This window comes from Corylus avellana, chromosome ca4, assembly GCF_901000735.1.
Source record: "Corylus avellana chromosome ca4, CavTom2PMs-1.0".
Taxonomy (NCBI): Eukaryota; Viridiplantae; Streptophyta; class Magnoliopsida; order Fagales; family Betulaceae; genus Corylus; species Corylus avellana.
The window spans coordinates 519,462-538,689 of record NC_081544.1 but is presented as its reverse complement, the minus strand read 5'-3'; the positions used below and the strand labels follow the sequence as shown (position 1 = coordinate 538,689).

The 19,228-nt window shown below is 36.2% G+C and overlaps 1 protein-coding gene across 1 annotated transcript; it reads right to left on the bottom strand.

The window, feature by feature from the left end:
- Nucleotides 1-14,185: 14,185 nt before the first annotated feature.
- On the bottom strand, nt 14,186-17,592 carry LOC132177151 (protein SIEVE ELEMENT OCCLUSION B-like). Its single transcript, XM_059589387.1, has 7 exons — nt 17,413-17,592; nt 17,111-17,206; nt 16,585-16,988; nt 16,300-16,397; nt 16,043-16,173; nt 14,939-15,532; nt 14,186-14,781 (listed from the first exon to the last, which is right to left on the bottom strand). The coding sequence occupies exons 1-7, from the start codon at nt 17,590-17,592 to the stop codon at nt 14,353-14,355; spliced, it is 1,932 nt and encodes a 643-aa protein (XP_059445370.1). The 3' UTR covers nt 14,186-14,352.
- Between the last annotated feature and the right edge of the window lie 1,636 nt (nt 17,593-19,228).

Genomic DNA, 19,228 nt, shown 5'->3' with positions numbered 1-19,228 from the left:
CCCAAAAGTCTGGACCAAAGCAACAAACCCAAAGAGCATTAGGTGGGCAGATCGAGAGAGAAGACCGAGCATTATTACAATAAAAAATAAAAATGATTACAAGGAAACAAAACAAAACAAATAGAACAAAAAAGGAAAACCAGATCAAATTACAGGGAAATAAACAATATAAAAAGCACACCAAGAGGATGATAGAGCTGGAAAGAAGAGCCGATCGCTCGCGCTCGCTGGAAACCGAAAATGTAAGAGGCGTCGGAAACTCATCACGGTCGGGGCGCAAGGAAAAGCCCAGCAGAGGACGGTGGGCGGCAGAGCACGCAAAGGAGATCGGTGGCGCACTCAGATGGAGGGAGAAGTTTGAGTGAAACCCCAAGAACATCACCGACAATAAACAAGCAGAAAAAATAACGAAGGATCAAAGGAGGGGGAAGAGGCGGAGAGGAAGGGAAAGGAAAAAAAATTGCTCAAAGAGCTAGGGATATCAGGTAAGTAGGCTAACTCGCTAAGCCTCAATAATTCTTCGTCTTTCTTCTGATTTTTCCTAAACAAACGCCGTTTTAATTTTTTTGTTCCATCATGTGTGCCACGACGTTGTCTCTCTAATATTAATAAATCTTGTCCGATAAAATTATATATGGCTTTTATATTCTTTAAAAATGCTTATATATGAATGAATCTCTCAAAAATTTTGACTTTAAAATATTGCCATCCTCATATATATATATATACCACAGGGGTATAGTTTTAATTATTTTTTTCCTCTCTTATATTTTATCCATTTTTTTTTTCTTCTCGTCAATCCTATTAGATATGGTTTCAGTCTCTTTTATGTTTATTGACGTGAATCCGTGATAAGTTGGGCCTTAACTACCATAATGCCAAATCGGGGTTCTCACAAATACTCTTATTCGTAAGAGAATTGGGGTAAATGAAAATAATTAATACAAATACATTAGCTACTGTATTTGTATTAATCATTTTTGCTTAACACGCCAGGCTCAATATATAATTAACACGCTAGGCCCTATATGGGGAGATAAATATATATCAAATCATATTTTTTGCTTAACACGTATGCAACGATCAATTGCAGGCCATGTCAACTTTGCTTAACACGCCAGGCTCTTGGATTTACCACTTAATTAGAAGTTAGAACAAGAGCTAACCAAAGGTGAAGATGATAATCCATATATATACAAGTGCTTCGAGGGGTACGTCAATCCATGCTTAGTCGTCTTGGTAAGTCCGATCCCATCCTGCATGGGATGTGTCTCATAGTCTCATGCATCTGTAACTAATGTCAAAATTGAAAGACTCGAATGAATTGAGAGAATTGCAATAGACAACGTTACTTACTATGGCCACCAATATGATGCTGCCAGTTACCGCACTGCAACCCATTAAGGCCGGTGAGCCGAATGTGTTAATCATGTCCGACGAGCAGATCCTGGATCTAATTTCTATAGCCCATGTTCCTACTAACGAAAACATTGATGCCCACTCTCTTTTCGTTGTCGTCGAAAGCATTCTTAAGCGTGCAACCCTTACTTTTCACTTTGTCTTACAGAAGGCATATATGTTTTTCTACCCCATCATATATATATATTCTTCATAAGATTTTTTTTTTCCTTTTTTTTTCACTTTTTTCTTCTAGTATGAGAGTTGGGTATATATACAGCAGAGAACTAATAGATGGATAATGTTATTTTTAGTCATTGAGGTTTCTTTCACTCATGATTACTTGTTGTTGGGTGGTCTTATGTACCTCTCTCAACCCCAAAAGCTAACTTAAGAGGTGAGGCTTTTCCTCACACTTATAAACTGACCACCAGCCCCTTCCACAACTGATGTGGGATAACCTAAACAATCTCCCCTTCACACATTGGGCCCTGGGTCGGAGCAGCGACAACCCATTTTTCCCGTGAATTGTTGGGCTAAGACTTGTTGGTAAACCTGGGTTCTGATACCAGTCTTGGGTGGTCTTAGGTACCTCTCTCAACCCCAAAAGCTAGCTCAAGAGGTGAGGCCTTCTCTCACACTTATAAACCGACCACCAGCCCCTTCCACAACCGATATAGGATACCCCCAACAATCTCTCCCTCACACATCGGGCCCTGGGTCGGAGCAACGACAACCCGTTTCTCCCGTGGACTGTTGGGCCGAGACTTGTTGGTAAACCTGGGCTCTGATACCAGTATTGGGTGGTCTTGAGCCTATCTCAACCCCAAAAGCTAACTCAAGAGGTGAGGTTTTCCCTCATACTTATAAAGTGATCACCAGCCCCTTCCATAACCGATGTGGGATAACCCCAACAATCTTCCGCTCACACATCGGGACTGGGTCGGAGCAACAACAACCTGTTTCTCCCGTAAACTGTTGGGCTGAGACTTGTTGGTAAACCTGGGCTCTGATACTAGTGTTGGGTGGTATTGGGCCTATCTCAACCCCAAAAGCTAGCTTAAGAGGTGAGGTTTTTCCTCACACTTATAAACTGACCACCAGCCCCTTTCACAACCGATGTGGGATAACCCCAACAATATCTCCCTCACACATCGGGTCCTCGGTTGGAGCAGCGACAACCCGTTTCTCTCGTGAATTGTTGGGCCGAGACTTGTTGGTAAACTTGGGCTTTGATACCAGTGTTGGGTGGTCTTGGGTACCTCTTCCAACCCCAAAAGCTAACTCAAAAGGTGAGGCTTTCCCTCACACTTATAAACTGACTACTAGCCTCTTCCATAACCGATGTGGGATAACCCCAACACTTGTGACTTACAATAAATATAGGGCCATGTAAACCTGGAAGATAAGGTGTCCACAACCAGCTTGGATCCACTATTATGCATACTCAAGCGGCTTTCCTCTAAGGTATTATCCAAAGAATAACATTTTTTTCCCCAATTAATGTTTGTGTCATGAATTATGATTGAGATGAATGCCATCGTTTTTACTGTATAGTTACCAAATTAGAACGAATTTTTTTTAGATGGCAGGCAAGGCTCCAGGTGTGGAATTTGCACACAAAACAACAATGGCAATACTTAACAAACTCTCAAACTATTCATGGGAAGGTAAGGCAGTGTTGACACTTGCGGCTTTTACTTTGGATTACGAGAATTTAATGCCTGTTATCCAGCTTAAAAAACATATACGTGGGACGATAATAGAACTTAACGAAATTATCAATTACACGATGGACGTCATGAAGTCCATCTTTAAGTTGAACAACCTATTTAACAATGATATGGAGGATGAACCAACATATGTCTACTGGATTATCATTGCTATTGTAGCTTGCGCAACTCATATGTGTTATCTCACTAGCAATATTGAGTAAGTTCTTGCCCTTAACATGTACTATATATATTCTCAAAAATTTCGAGTAGAAATCACATTGTCATGTCACAATTATAAAAATTGTAATGCAATTGCTTATTTGCCAATTCATAGCTAGGTGCATGTCGACTCGGAGTGTGTCAGAACAAAATATCGATAGATAATATAGTTCTTTTAATCTATTGCAAATGACCATGGCTAATTGTCTGATTTCAGGGACAAGACACAAGATCAATTTCCCTTGTTCGAGAATATCACTGCCATCCTCTTCGATCTAAAAAGCAGGATAGGAAAAACAATTGGTTAGCCAAAGGCCGATTTCAATCATAAGGAAGCATATATATGCTCCATTGAATCTATTGCACATGCATTATAATCGCTTCAAAATAGGCAACAATGCTGACCAAGTATCATTGTTCATTGTAGAGAAAAAGAAGGCAAGGAAACTAAAGGAACTTTTACAAACTCCTGATGAAGTAGTGGAGGTTTTCAAGGGGTTAATTTTCGCTAGCTGGGATGGCATGCAGCCTCTCATTGACGGTTCCACCAATCAAATGGTTAGCTTTACAAACCAAAACCCACATATATGCTTATTTTAGAATTTTTTTTTCTTACTTCTGCAGCTCATATATTCAAGAATAATTTATAGCTCGAGCAATTGACTTGATTTTTCACAATTGTCTTGCACAAACAGGTTAGCATCGACGTGTTGAAGGAGATGAATGTTATATTGTTCATTTCAAGCCTTGACATCTCTAGGTATGATATCTCGATTTTTATACGAATTTATGATGAAATAAATAGGAAGAAAGGGCACGAGTACAAAATTGTATGGATCCCAATTGTGGAACAGTGGATTGATGACCTGCGAAAGAAGTTTGAAATGTTGCAGTCTAAGATACCATGGTACATAGTGCAGTACTTTTCACCAGTAGCAGGCATTAAGTTCATTAAGGAGGAGTGGCACTTCAACAATAAGCCTATTTTCTTGGTGATGAACCCACAAGGGGATGTGGAAAAGAAAGATGTACACCACTTGATTCAGCTACATGAAATAGTACTACTGGAAAGATGTTATTTCTCATCTATCATGAGACCACCTGGACCTTACGCAGTAAAGTCTTTTTCAAAACTCTAAATGAACTTACATATCTTTTGCACATACATGCATATACACACATGCACATATTCATGCATGCAATTTTAGGCAAAATTCATAATGCGCCATCACATGAAATTTGAGTTCAGGCATATATATCTTGTGCAATCAGATCGAAGAGTATACTTTCATTTGTGGAGGCAAGGACAACATATGGATTGAAGAATTTTCTAAGAAAGTAAATGTTGTGTCGGAGGATTCAGTCATAAAAAACGCATTGACTTTCATAGAATTGTCTTGTGTTGGAAAAGGCCACAAAAAGAAACGTTTTTGGAAACACTTCGAGATTCGGAAGAAGACTAAATCTGACATTGGGAACCAGGAAATTCAAAAGTTATTGCTTTCCTTCAAGAATGAGAGTAGATGGGCCATGTTGAAAGCCAAATGGTCTACAAGGGTGGTCAGTGATCATGGGACGACAATGCCAAAGGTCTTAGAGGCATTTGAAGAGTGGAAGGTAAATGTGCCTGAGAGAGGCTTTGAGATTTGCTTTATGGAGTACCATGACAAGTTTCTTCAAATTGGTCCCCTTCCATCGACATCATAAAATGACTGAGTGTCTTAATTTGTATCGTAGAGGTCACCATCAGCTTTAAATAAAGGGATCAGTCCCTTCGAATAATGATGTATGCATGCATGTGTCTAAGTTTGTAATTAGTGTCATCAGTATTAGGAAGTTTGATTGTGTAATCTGATGCCAATGTTATTGTTATAAGTTGTTGAAATTGGATGGTGTCTTTTTTCTGCATGAAAAAATTTATAGCATTTTTTGTTAGAATGATTATACTTAAAATCCCATTTAAATAAGTCAAAAATCACGATGTTAAATTAGAGTCTATGGTGGTTAAATAACTAAATTCATTATTTTTTATAAAAAATAACTTTTGTAAGAACTTGGTATAAACTAGGTCTTTACATGCTCCAGTACATGCAAAATGCTATAAAAGAGAAGCTCAAGCTTGGTATAGAGGACTTTGGCCTTAAGCCCAAAACTCAGACTTAATACATTTATATTTCATTCTCAAACACTATATTGACTTCAGCCTCAAAGCTAGGGGTGAACACAGATGTGGATAAGGTTATTTGCAATATTTGTGGTTGCGTCCGCAAAATGAGGATATTACGTACTTTTAGATCTGCATCCACATTTGCAACATGTTTTTACTAACCGCATTCGCGCGGTTATATATTGTGATAATTATTCGCTATTCACATATTAGGTAATGAGGCTTTTGAGCCTATTTTAGTCTATTGGACCTTCTTTGGGTCTCTATTAAGGCCTATTTAAATGATTTTGAAAATAATTTAAGCTGATTTTAATATTTTAGGCTTGTTTCAATTTTTTTCAAGCCTTAATATTTTGAAAATATATTGATTTGACATTACTTTGACAGGCTCTCATGCTTGCAATTTTTTTTTTTTAAAATTTTTTTGCAGGTGTGAATTGATGATCGAGCATTTGGCATTAGAAAATCCTCATTTTATACTAACTATCAAGTTTTTAGTACATTTTTATTTTTATTATTATATTTTTTTTAAGTATTTAACATAAGAGAAACCACTTAAAATACGTCACATTATCCGATGTGAAATGTGTGTAAATAATAACATTACTCTTTATTCATCAAAGTTTGAAACGGAAGGTCAAGTAAGCAAACAATTATGCTTAAGGAATGGCCTTTTATGAGAAATCTGCAAACAAATTTGATGAAAGAAAGTACACTTGACTTTTTTTTTTTTTAATTAAAAAAGGTTGGAGGGGGAGACCAATTGTAGCTATTCTACCTGGGCGTGACCATAATAGCACCAACCAGCGGGGAATTGCTCAGGAGAGTTTTAGATGGCGGAAACTGCAAGCATACCTTCAAGACCAGCTGAATCATAGCTTAACCGTCCGTCCCACCAGGGCATCAATGAGAACCAATGTAGTTTATACTAATCAGGCATGAGGATTTTTCATTGTAGAAATTCGAACCCACACCTTAATATTTACCTAACCACTTGGGAATTTCCTTGGGCTATTAAACTACCACCTTTGATGGTAAGTACACTTGGCTTGATCCTCAAAAAACTTCGAAATAACGACTGAAACGGCATCGCGAATATAAGTTAAAAACCGCTACATTATATGATCATCAAATATTATTATATTCTTAAAAAAAATGAAGCAATCTTAAAAGATTCTTCATTTGAAGATCTCTACCACACAGACCTTTTTATTTTTCTTATAATTCTTTGACTTGCTCTCTTCATGCATCATAATTTGTTTTTGATTCAGAATTATGTAATAATTTCATATAGTTATTATCACATTATTTGAGATAGCTACGAATTCTATTTATTCCAGATGGGGTGAAATTTAGTGTAATATATATGTTTAACAAATAAATCATGATTAAATTGTCCTCAAGGAGTAGCTCAATCGGCTGTGTACCATGTCTCATGAAGCGGATGTCACTAGTTTGAATCATTCCCTTGTGTGGACATGTAAAAAAAAAAAAAAATCATGATTAAATTTGAAATTCTCCTTGTGTACGTCCTTAATTGTCACACTAAATGTACCCAATGACATTCAATATAACACAAGGACTTTAATTCATCTCATGAATGATAAATATCAAAACAAAACAAATTTTATTTAAAATAAAATCGAATTCGAATTGGCTTTAATCCTAACACAAGCCTACAATAAAAACAAAAGAAAAATGAAATGAAATTACAATGCAATCCAGTACAATTTGAAATACACAAACTTTAGTGATGCGGTATTACAGAGATAAGAGAACACACAGTTTGTATTAAAGTAAGAATTGTAACAGTCAAAGCGGCCATCCGAAGAAGTGTGCTAAAACAAGTCCGTCTTATGTATTCCGGCCAACTAGGATTCTCGTAGAATTTTTTCAATTTGATACAAATATCATAATATTTGGGGCTCATGGTTGAATAAATCATACTTGTGCCCAGATTGTTGATGAAATTAGTTGTCTGTTTGTTATCGAACCCACTAACCACGATCCTTTGCTGACGAAGTAAATCCACATCTTTTTCACTCTTGATGAGGAAATCTAACAGGATAAAATAGTCAGTAATATGTGTCTTATTTGGATAGTGGCATTGTTCCAAGGCCAAGAGATTTCGCACACAATGCTCGGTCTCATTGTCCAAGGTAAAGCGTGGAATTTTTAACACTCTCTTCTTCCAGTCTAAGTGAAGGTCAAGGTCAAGTAAACAATTGCTTGAAAGATCCACCTCAAACTTCAATCCTACCCCATCCAGCTGGGTTGCACTGTACATATGCTCAACTGTTTTAAGCTTTCTATTTGGTAGCGGACGGCGAGGAGGTAGGTAAAAGTTTCTAAGCAAATCAGAAAAATGCAATATTTCCAACTCAGGATCGAGAGACATCTTTTGACTATTGTAATTTTGAAAGTACTCAAAGGAAAGCTCAACCAAGGAAGTAGGTACTGGCCTAGATGCAAATGCACGTTCAAATAATTTGTCAATAATGGAAAAAGGAAGTTGATTTTCAAGTAAAATAAGGTCTAGCTGCATCTTAGTAGCCAACCATGGCTTTAATACTATCTTGTCCTCAGAAGTCCACTGGGTGAACTTATTTCTTAAAAAAAGCTCAATAATGAAGCATGCATCTGTCACGATCATTGTCACAAAATGATCATCACTACTAAGATCAGTAAAAGTCTCTGCATAACGTTGACAAATACTTTCTTTAGAATCCTTAACAATCTGTTTTAAATCCTCCATGTTTATCTTGACCCGTTCGAGGAATGCCTCGAGATATTTCACTTTATATTTTTCCATAGTTTGCAATTTTTTGTTGCCATGATCATGATGAAAAGGCCCTATTGAAATAACCTGAGGATTGTAGGCTTCTTCGTTCAACTTGCGAAGGGGATCCGGAACCTTGTAGATACAACATTCAGGTACTTTCTCTACCAATTTTGTCATGTCAATATTTACCGAACTTTCACATTCATGTTCATTTCTAATTAAAGCATTTGCTTCTTGTTGCGTTGATTCTCGCGCTCCCATCTATCAAGTTGCCTTTCTTAAATTTCCTGATGACAAAGATCACAAGAATTACTAGAATTAAAAAAAAAAAAAATGTTCAATGCTGTGAATGACCAATATATATCGAATCCTAGTAAGAATTTCAGCAAAAGAACATTTTAATTTCTGTGTTTTTAGAGATTCCGATCGAGCTCAACGTATTCTTGTATAGTATTCAAGAAATATTTACTGCTAAATTTACGAGTTGATATGATATATAGCTTAAATGTAAGTAAAAATGGTGGAAATTTGCACAAATCATTAAAATGTAAGCGAGAATGGTATAAATTAAGTAGAGAGTAATTAAGAGGGAGAGATTTCTAACCTGGTTCAAGGCTACCTAAGTATGCCACACGTGACACGGACACCAATCAAAAACGAGTTGATCTGCTTTGAGGCCTCAAACAAAAGAAAGGATGGGGGTTATAAAGAAAAAGAAGTTGCTCTCTCTCTCTCTCTCTCTAAAGCAGGTGAGTAAAAGACTTGAATAAAGAAGGACCAAGAAAATGTTTATATTAGAGTCACCGCTAAAGCCGTGGGCGGTGAATAAAAAAAGACTCTCGAATAAAGAAAGACCAATAAACTCCAGCATAATCGAAGTCTGATTTTCTAAGGATGATATATATTTTAAATAATAATAAAATCAGGCACTAGTTGATCACTACTTGTTTATGGGTAAAACACTTTAACTAAAAGAGGAATCCTACACATCCCAAATGATGCATTTGATAATATCCCCTTAGATGCATTAATGTAAAATTGTTACCCAGACAATTTTTAAACATTGCCGGGATCCCAATCCAGCTGGGTCGGACTTGGGGAGGGGAATCATTAAATCTCTTCTAGACCCGTAAAACGAAAAACCATTATATTTATTTGCCGGTCTTTTAATAATCTGTAAAATGAATTGGTCTTGTTGGTTTTTATGCTATGTTCATTGTTGATCCACCAAACACAAGAGCTATTGCGCGCTCTCTTTTGGGTGAGATTTGAAAATGCTTCGAGCCACCGGTAAACCACCTGCATAATTAATTAGGGTAACTTCACTTTAAATTTTTGAATTACCACACGATTTGATAAACTCTCAAATTTTAAAACTTCTCAATTTGAATCATAAACTTTCAATTGCAGTTAATTTGAACCCCTCAGTCAGATTTAGCGGTTAACTGCTAACAACAATACCTAAAAAAAACCAAAATATCCCTAATTTTTTTTTTTATTTTTTTTAAAAAAAGCAAACAAGAAAAATAAATGGGTCAGCAGACCCACAGTTAGGTTTGGCTGGGACCCAGTCGTGGGTTTGCTGACTCACGGGTCATAAGGCCAAAAAACTTTTTATTTTTTTTATTATTATTATTTTAATTTGAAATTAAGACTAAATTTAGAATTTTATAAAAAAATCAGAGATATAAACGTTATTGTCTCATCTGGCCAAAATCAAAATCAAAATTAAAAAACTAAAAAAAAAAATATCAAAATCAAAGGGGTAGCTCCAGCCACCCCTTGGCCAAAATGGGGTGGCCAAAACCATCCCAAGCCCTTCCTGGGGTGGTTTCGGCCACCCCTATTTGGCCTAGGGGTGGTTTTGGCCACCCCCTATACGGCCGGTATGGGGGTGGATGAAACCACCTCCAGGCCCTTGGGGGTGGCCCAATCTCTCTTTTTTTTTTTTTTTTTTTTTTTTTTGGGTTGGCCTTTTGTGGCTGGCTCTGGAGTGGGGGTGGCTGCTTTGATTTTGATTTTTTTTTTTGTTTAGTTTTTTAATATTTTTATTTTTTTTAATATTTAATAAATTTTATATTATTTTTTTATTACCCAAAACCATCACGTTTTTAACTACCGCATGCAAGCCTCGCCCTTAGATTTATTTATTTTTTAATTAAGGATGAATATTTAATGATGTCAGGTTAACATAATAGAATGGTGAAGTTGAATAAATATAGAGCCGGCTATGGCATCGGCATCAACTTGAACAATTCTTTTTAAAATAAATCTCTTTGCCATAACAGGTTCTAGTGCCTGTATTTCATTATTATATAAAATCTCATCCTTCGAAAATTTGACTCGGATTATATGGTGTTTCTTGGTCTCTCTTTATTCAAATCTCTTATTCACGTGCTTTGGCGGTGGCTCCTAACATTTTCAGATCTCACCAACTATATTCTATAGGTTCAAAAATCTCAATGACCAACAGAGTGCGTAATAGCTCTTTTGTGTTTGCAGATTATTAAAAGACTTTTATGGCAGACTATTGAAAATTTCAATGACGAACAAAATCTTTTTTCTTTAATTTTTTTATTGAGTGAGAATATAAAACTCGCAATGAAATATATGTTAAAGTGCTGATTAAATGATTAAATTTACTTTTGTTGCCAGTTTAAACTTTTAGGACAAATGGTGATTTAAACTTGGTATCAAAGCTAGGATGAATGAGGCCAATACTACCTACTCATGAAAAAGAATCAAGAAAAATACTGGTCTGCAGGTGAAAGAGAGTGTTGATGAATGATTCTACAATACATGTGCACAAGACTTTTGGCATATTTATAAGGAATCAATAACCCTCTCCTATAAAACTAGTTTTATGAAATAAGTTAAGTCTACCAATTTCTTTTATACATATCTCAAAGAAATATACATGTTCATGAGTAGGGCATCAGTAGACAACAAAGACAATTTACATAGTTTTATTATTTTTATTATTATTATTATTAAACAAATAAGCTTTGTCTTTTCTAAATACTTGTCTTCTGGTCACATATTTCTCTAAAATCTAATTTTCTTTTCAGTCTACTTCAACAATAAAATATCTTTTTTTTTAGTTTCGCGTGTGAAGAATAAATAATGATATAAAAGTCAATTGCGGCAAACATTGACAGCTTCATTTTGCAGATTATTCAAAGACTTTGTTAACAATATGAATTCTATGATATCCAACATCAGCAGCTAAGGATAATGCCACATGTTCTTCTGTGATTCAAAACACTCAGATTGATAGAAAAGTCAATCTTTTGGCAATGCTTGACTTTTCAGTGTGGAAACAGATGACTTTTGTGAGCCAGATTTCAATGGATTAGTGGGAATCGCATTTACTTAATGATTATTGTTTGGAAGATCATGATCATCCAGAAGTTTCCCGTGAATCCTGCTTGCTGATGAGAGGACTCTTGGCTTTTATAATAATCAATCAAGTCTTTGATTAATCTGCAAAATGAAGCAGTCAATGGTTGGTAATTGGCTTTTATATCATTATCGAAGAAGACATTATATTTATTTGCTGGTCTTTTAATAATCTGTAAAATGAATTGGTCTTGTTGGTTTTTATGCTATGTTCATTGTTGATCCACCAAACACAAAGGATAGAGCTGTTACGCACTCTGTTTATGGTGAGATCTGAAAATGCTTCGAGCCACCGGTAAACCACCTGAATAAACTTGAATAAAGAAAGACCAAGGAGTACTCATCGTTGATGATATCATTAATTACATCTCTTGGTAGATAGATTATTCAACCTCGCTCCCTCCGAGTCAAAGGAAACGCGCGCGTATGGGGGTGAGAGAGAGACCCTTTAAATTTGTCTTTATAACCAAACCTGTAGGCCTCTATAATTGTCTGAGAGCCCATACAGTAAATCTACATTTCATTTGCAGGAGCTAAAGGTCTGTACTTTCGCAGCCAAGGTGAAACCCAACTCTTTTTTTTAGCAGCTAGAATAATCTCTCCCTCTTGGTCTTGGACTCAGCTGGTTTATAACAATATTCTCTATTGTTCTTAGTTTGCAGTGGTTCAACATTCACCCGGAGATGTTGCTGTCTAAGATGCCATGGTATACAATGCAATACTCTTCACCAGTACCGCACATCAAGTTCATTAAGGAGGAGCGGCACTTCGAAAATAAGCCTATTGTCGCAATGATGAACCCACAAGGGACTGTGGAAAACAAAAATGCACTCCACTCGATTCAGCGACGTGGAATGACGGCCCTCCCTTTCACTCCACGGGTCCAAACCCCATATGCGTTTTCCAAGAATCCACCTGGACCTCATGCAGTAAAGTCTATTAATTTTACAACTCTAAATAATTAATTAATGAAATATACGTACATACATATCTTTTAATTTGCACATATGTATGTGGATATTCATGCAATTAAGCAGTTTTTGGCAAAATTCATAATATATGCACTTTTCAATATAACAATATTAATTTGAGGCTATATATATATATATTGTGTAATCAGATCAAAGAGTACACTTTCCTATGTGGAGGCGAGGATAAAACATGGATTAAACAATTTTCCAAGAAAGTAAATGTTGTGGCTGAGGATCCAGACATACAGAAAGCATCAATTTCCATAGAATTGTCTTACATTGAAAAAAGTCGCAAACGGAAACGCACCGACCCTTGGAACTGGGAAATTACAAATTTATTACCTTCCTTCGAGAATAAGGGTCAATGGGTCATGTTGACCAAAGCATCTACATGGGTAGTCTTTGGTCATGGGACGACAGTTCTAAATGTCTTGGAGGAGTTTGAAGAGTGGAAGGTGGATTTGCATAAGAAAAGCTTCGAGATTTGCTTTAAAGAGCACCATGACAAGCTTATTCAAACTCGTCGCCTGCCACGGATATCATGGAATGTCCTACTGTTCTTGTACCATTGAAGTGCACCATCAACTTAAAGTGCTGCTAAATTGACTATTTTATCAAATAATGATGTACGTGTCTAAGTTTACAACTTATTACCACCAAATAATGATGTACGTGTCTAAGTTTGTAACCAGTGTCACTAGCTAGCTAGTATTAGGAAGTAAAGGGTATCTTGATCACAATGGTAATCTTATGCCAATGTTATCGTTTTATGTTGTTGCAATTGGATGGCGTCTTTTTGTGCTTGAAAAATCTTTTAGCTTTTTTTTTTTTTTTTTTGTTAGAATGATTATATTAAGTTATAGTCTAAACTCACAAGTGAGAGGTATTGGAATAATGGTTAATATATATATAAGAGTTTTTAAGAGGAGGGCATAAAATTCCAACAAGTGGTGTTTTATTTAGCTGACAAGTGTTTATTTTAAATGATACTTTAGCTAAAGATAGACTCCGGAAAGCATCTAGTTGTTTTGAATGACTTGATTCAAATCATTTTTGAGGAGTTAAATTATGTGTGGCTCAAGTACATGTGGGATGTTGATGAAGCCCCCTGCTAGGACATGATTGAGATCATCTTCATGCTTTATATATCTTGTTAAGAGTAGGCTTTGATTATGTTTTGTGGTGGTTAAATTTGGATTGTAATATCTTTGTATTTTGATGGTTGGTCTCTAATCGCGACATTTAAAGATTTATTTATGTTATGATATTTTAGATTCACTCTAGGTATTTGTTGAATATGAGTTTAAATTAGAGTTATCTTTGCTTATAAGTGAAAAGTCTTCCGCTCTAAATTCTCTTCAGAAAAAATTTAGATCCTTGAATTTTGTTCCTTGTGGAACAAAATAAATTATGAAAATTTGAAGTAAAAAGTAAGGCTGTTGATGGTTAAGAATAATTAAAAGAAAAAGAAAAAGAAAAAGAAAAGTTGAATCCAGATTATATTAATTTACCATTCACTTAAGACAACAAGAAGTACTACAATCCATATCAACGTACTTTATTAAGCTTTATCAAAAGCGGAAGGGTCTACGTTGAATCACTACAAACATATACGCAATAGAGAATGGTATAAACTAGAGAGTGAGAAGGAGAGATTATTGGGCCTGGTACAGAAAAACAGTATTGAGAGGGAGCTCTCTTTTATGGATGAATTCCATGATGTCTATGAAGAAACTTTTCATGGTACTCTTTGAAGCAAATCTCGAAGCCTTTCTTAGGGACATTCACCTTCCACTCTTCAAATGCCTCCAAAACCTTTAGAATTGTTGTCCCATGATCACTGACTACTCTTGTAGACCATTTGGTCAACACTGCCCATCTACTCTCATTCTTGAAGGAATGCAATAACTTTTGAATTTCTTGGTTCCCAAGGTCAGATTCAGTCTTCTTCGGAGTCTTGGTGCGTTTCCAAAAAGGTTGTTGTTTGTGGCTTTTTCCATTGCAAGACAATTCTATGGAAATGTATGCTTCCTTTATGACTGGATCCTCAGCCACAACATTTACTTTCTTGGAAAATTGTTTGATCCATATGTTGTTCTTGCCTCCACAGAGGAAAGTGTACTCTTCAATCTGATTGCACAAGACATATATGTCTAACCTTAAAATGTATTTGAAGGCGCAGTATGAATTTTGCCTAAAACTACATGCAATAATATGTGCATATATATATATATATATATATATGCAAAGGATATGTATGTATTTAGAGTTGTGAAAAAGACTTTACCGCGTAAGGTCCAGGTGGTGTCATGTAGCACGATTGAAGATAAGCCATGCGAAATTCAGGAATCCACCGAGAGAAAGGGAAGGCCTCCATTCCACGTTCTTGAATCATGTTGAATGCATTTTCGTTTACAACATCCCCTTGGGGGTTCATCACTACGACAATAGGTTTATTCTCTCGGATTGAGATTTCTGGCAATTTACTCTCCGAATTGCTAGTAATTTGGGCGTGCCATATGGGACCTACTAGCCTAATCCAACTAAGAATTTTGGTAATACATTGTGAGAAAGTCCATGTGAAATCCACTTGCCTAATCATATTCTCAAAGTGCCACTCCTCCTCAATGAACTTGATGCCTGTTACTGGTGAAAAGTATTGCACTATGTACCATGGCATCTTAGACCGCAACATCTCAAACTTCTTTCGTAGGTCATCGGTCCATTGTTCCACAATTGGGATCCATACAATTTTGTATTGGTCCCTCTTCTCCCTTATTCCATCATAAATTAACATCAAAATTGAGATATCATCATTAGAGATGTTTAGGCTTGAAATGAACAATAGAACATTCTTCTTTTTCAGCACATCGATGCTAACCTGTTTGTGCAAGACAACTGTGAAAAATCAAGTCAATTGTTCAATAAATTATTTTTGATATGTCTATTGAACATTATTCAGATGAGGTACCATAATATTCTGTTTTGTAGCAGGTGTGAAGGAGCTGTGACTGTAGTCTAGTACATTGATAAAGGAAACATTACGTACCAACAAACTTAATTGGAAAGGAAAAGTATGTTTAGAGGGCCATCCTCACGACCTGCAAGCCGGTCGGGAATCCTTTCAACCTATATATGTTGGAAAGTTTGTCCCCAAACTTCTTGTTCGACTATTTTTTGCTGTCCCAATAATTTTTGGATTTGGGCAGAGTCTTGATTGCTGAAGCCCAAAATAATTTTGCTCGACATTTCATTTTAATATTATTGATTTGCATAATTCTTGACAGATATAGGCTTAACCATATATGAGGTGCAATTTTATATTATGCAAAAGTGAGAAAAAAAAAATTCTAAAAAATAAGGTTTGTGTGTTTTAATTTGTAAAGCTAACCATTTCATTGGTCAAACCATCAATAAGAGGCTGCACATCATTCCTAGCGAAAATCAGCTCCTTGAAAACCTCCAAGATTTCGTCAGGTGTTTGTAAAAATTCCTTCAGTTTCCTTCCTGCCTTCTTTTCCTCTGCAGTAAACAAGAATCTTTGGTCAGTCCTGTTATTGCCCATTTTTAAGCCATTATATTGGATGTGCAACAGATTCAATGGAGCATGCTTCCTTAATTATGATTGAAATTGGCCATTTGGCTAACCTGTTTGTAATCGGCTAATTCTCATCCTACTCATTAAGTGGACGAGGGTTTGATCACTGATTGTCGGGTCCAAGGGCAATGAATCCTGTGTCTTGTCCCTGAAATCAGGCAAACACAAAAAGTGTATTAATATTATCTATCAAATATTTTATTTTGACAACCCGCTCGTGTAGACGCCTATGAATTGGCGCCAATAAGCAATTGCATTACAACAAGTCTTATAATTGTGACATGACAATTAATGATTTCTAAACAAAGGACATGTCAAGGTCAAGAACAACTTACTCATCGCTAGTGAGGCAACGCATATGAGGTATACAAGCTACAATGGTAATGATAATCCAGTAGACATATGCTGCTTCATCATGATTTATATCCTTGTTAATAGTAGATAGCTTCTTCAACTCAAAGATGGGCTCCATGATGGTCAATGTGTAATAGATAATTCCGTTAAGTTCGCTAACCCTGTTGTATTTGAGCATACCAGCTGGTATATGTTCCACTGATTGGACGAGTTGGTGTGATGAGTGAAGCTGGGCAAGAGCCAATAATATTATATCCTCATAATCCAAAGCAAATGCCGCAAGTGTCAGCACTGCCTTAGCATTCCATGAGTAGCTTGAGAGTTTATCAAGTATTGACATTGTTGTTTTGTGTGCAATTTCCACACCTGGAGCCTTGCATGCCATCTAAAAAAATTTCTAATTTGGTAACTAATTCATGCCACAAACATTAATTGGGGGAAAAAAGGGAGGGGGGGGTGGTTTTCAAGATTTTCATGGGGGTGAAAAATGGTATTCTTTGTAATTACCTCATAGGAAACTTGCTTGAGTAGTGTGCATAGAAGTGGATCGAAGCTGGCTCTTGACAGAGCCTTTTCCTCCGGTTTCTCTAGGTGTTCCCGTCCCTATATGTATAATTAACTTGAACCCATCAATATAACTAAAAATAATATTATCTCATCGATCTATTTGTTCTCTATTGGAATAAACTTGTTAAATCTTATTGCAGCTTGACTATTAAATTTATATACCACCTTAATTTGGACTAGCTAGAAAGCAAAAGTGAAAAAAGAAAATCTTATAAAGAATATGATGGTAGAAACATACATACCCAACAAACACGGCGAGCAATATCGGTTACGCGAATAAGAATGTTTTTGACGACCACGAAAAGAGAGCCGGCATCAAATTTTTCTTCAGCAGGAAGATGGGTTGGAGAAATTAGATTCACGATCTGATCGTTGGACATTGTTAACACGTTCAGCTCGCCTTCAATCATATCGCTGGCCATAGTGTTGTCTATTTCAAAGCGTAAGAGATTGTTGGACTACTACCATAAATTAAAGGAGATTGCTGGCCCATATATATAGTTATAGTTATAGACCGGGAATTTTCTTGGAATTTGGCAGGGGATGAGAAAGAGTACAGGGCTTGGGCAGCTCGGAAAGCTACCAGGAAACCCAGCCCCAGACCATCCTTTCTCGTTCTTTGTCAAAATTTCTTGGAAGTAGGATTGGAAACTTTCAAGAAATTTCAAGGCATGATCAAAATCCAGTAACAATAGCCGAGATTCAACGTCAAAGTGGGCTCCATCTGAATGAGTAACAGGATTCAATAATTAGTACCAAAAAAAACAAAAGAGAGAAAGGGTTCACAGTGATTGAAAATGGTTGGAGCCAGAGATAAAGCACTTGAAAAGACTTGAATAAAGAAAGACGAAGAAACTCCAGCGACCAGCGTCATCGTTGATGGTGGCGTAACGTTACAACCTTCCTCCTTCCTAACTAGTTCGTAGAATGACAGGTCATTGTTTATATCCAAAGTGCAAACCCAATCTGGCCCAAAAACAAAAAGGAGAAATGCAAAAAACCAAGAAACAAAAAACAAAAACTAATATTCGAAATGTACTCATTTATTTTGATGTGAAATGTTTATGTAGATTTTCATGCAAATACTTATTTTAAGGAAAATACATTATATTAATCAATAGAAATAAATATAGTAAATAAGTAAATAATATAGCATTACTCTTACGTCACACGTGCTCAAACAAGAAAAGGGTGTCAAAATAAAATATTTGATAGATATTGTCATTTTAATCTATTCCAAATTCCAAATGACCATGAACGTGGTTGCCTGATTTCAGGGACAAGACAAAGGACCCTCTGTAACCTAAAGGGGTGGACCATGGATAGGAATTTGCCAAGAAGAATAGGTTAGCCGGGCCCCTTTCAAGCAATATAATGGCTTAAAAATGGGCCACAACACAGACCAAAGATTCTTGTTCACTGCAGAGGAAATGAAGGCAAGAAAGAAACTGCATGGAGGAACTTAATTTTACGAACACCTACCTCACAGAATCATGAAGATTTTCAAGGCGCTGATTTTTGCCAAGGATGATAAGCAACCTCTTTTTGATGGTTCAACCAACGAAATGGCTAGCTCTACAAACCAAAAACACACACACATATATATATATTTCCTTTCTTTTTTTGAATTTTGTTTCTCACTTTTACACCACATACATAAAATTGCAGTTCAGTTCATATATGTTTATTAAGAGATAATTAGGATATCTTTCAAGAATTATGCAAATTAATAGTATTAATTAAAATGAAACGTTGAACAATATCATTTTGAGGGCATAACAATCAAGACAGTGCCCCAATTGGGCCAACGAAAAATAGTTAAGTTGAATGAGAGGTAATTTGGGGCCAAACTTTTCAACCAATGTTCAAATTAAGGATTCTGGACTCATGGCTAGACTGATAGGCCGTCAGGCTGGCCCTCCCAAATATGACTTTTCTTTTTCAAGCTTGCATATATGTACGTATTGTTTTCCTTCCTCAATGTACTAGAGTACTACAGTCACAGCTTATCCTTCACGCTTGCCACGAATCTGAATATTATGGTGCCTCATCTGAATT

Coding starts and splice junctions, on each gene's coding strand:
- LOC132177151 (XM_059589387.1), bottom strand. CDS start 17,592: ATGGCCAGCGATATGATTGAAGGCGAGCTGAACGTGTTAACAATGTCC. Junction 16,398..16,584: donor CGTTGCCTCACTAGCGATGA/GTAAGTTGTTCT, acceptor GCCTGATTTCAG/GGACAAGACACAGGATTCAT. Junction 16,174..16,299: donor AATTAGCCGATTACAAACAG/GTTAGCCAAATG, acceptor TGTTTACTGCAG/AGGAAAAGAAGGCAGGAAGG.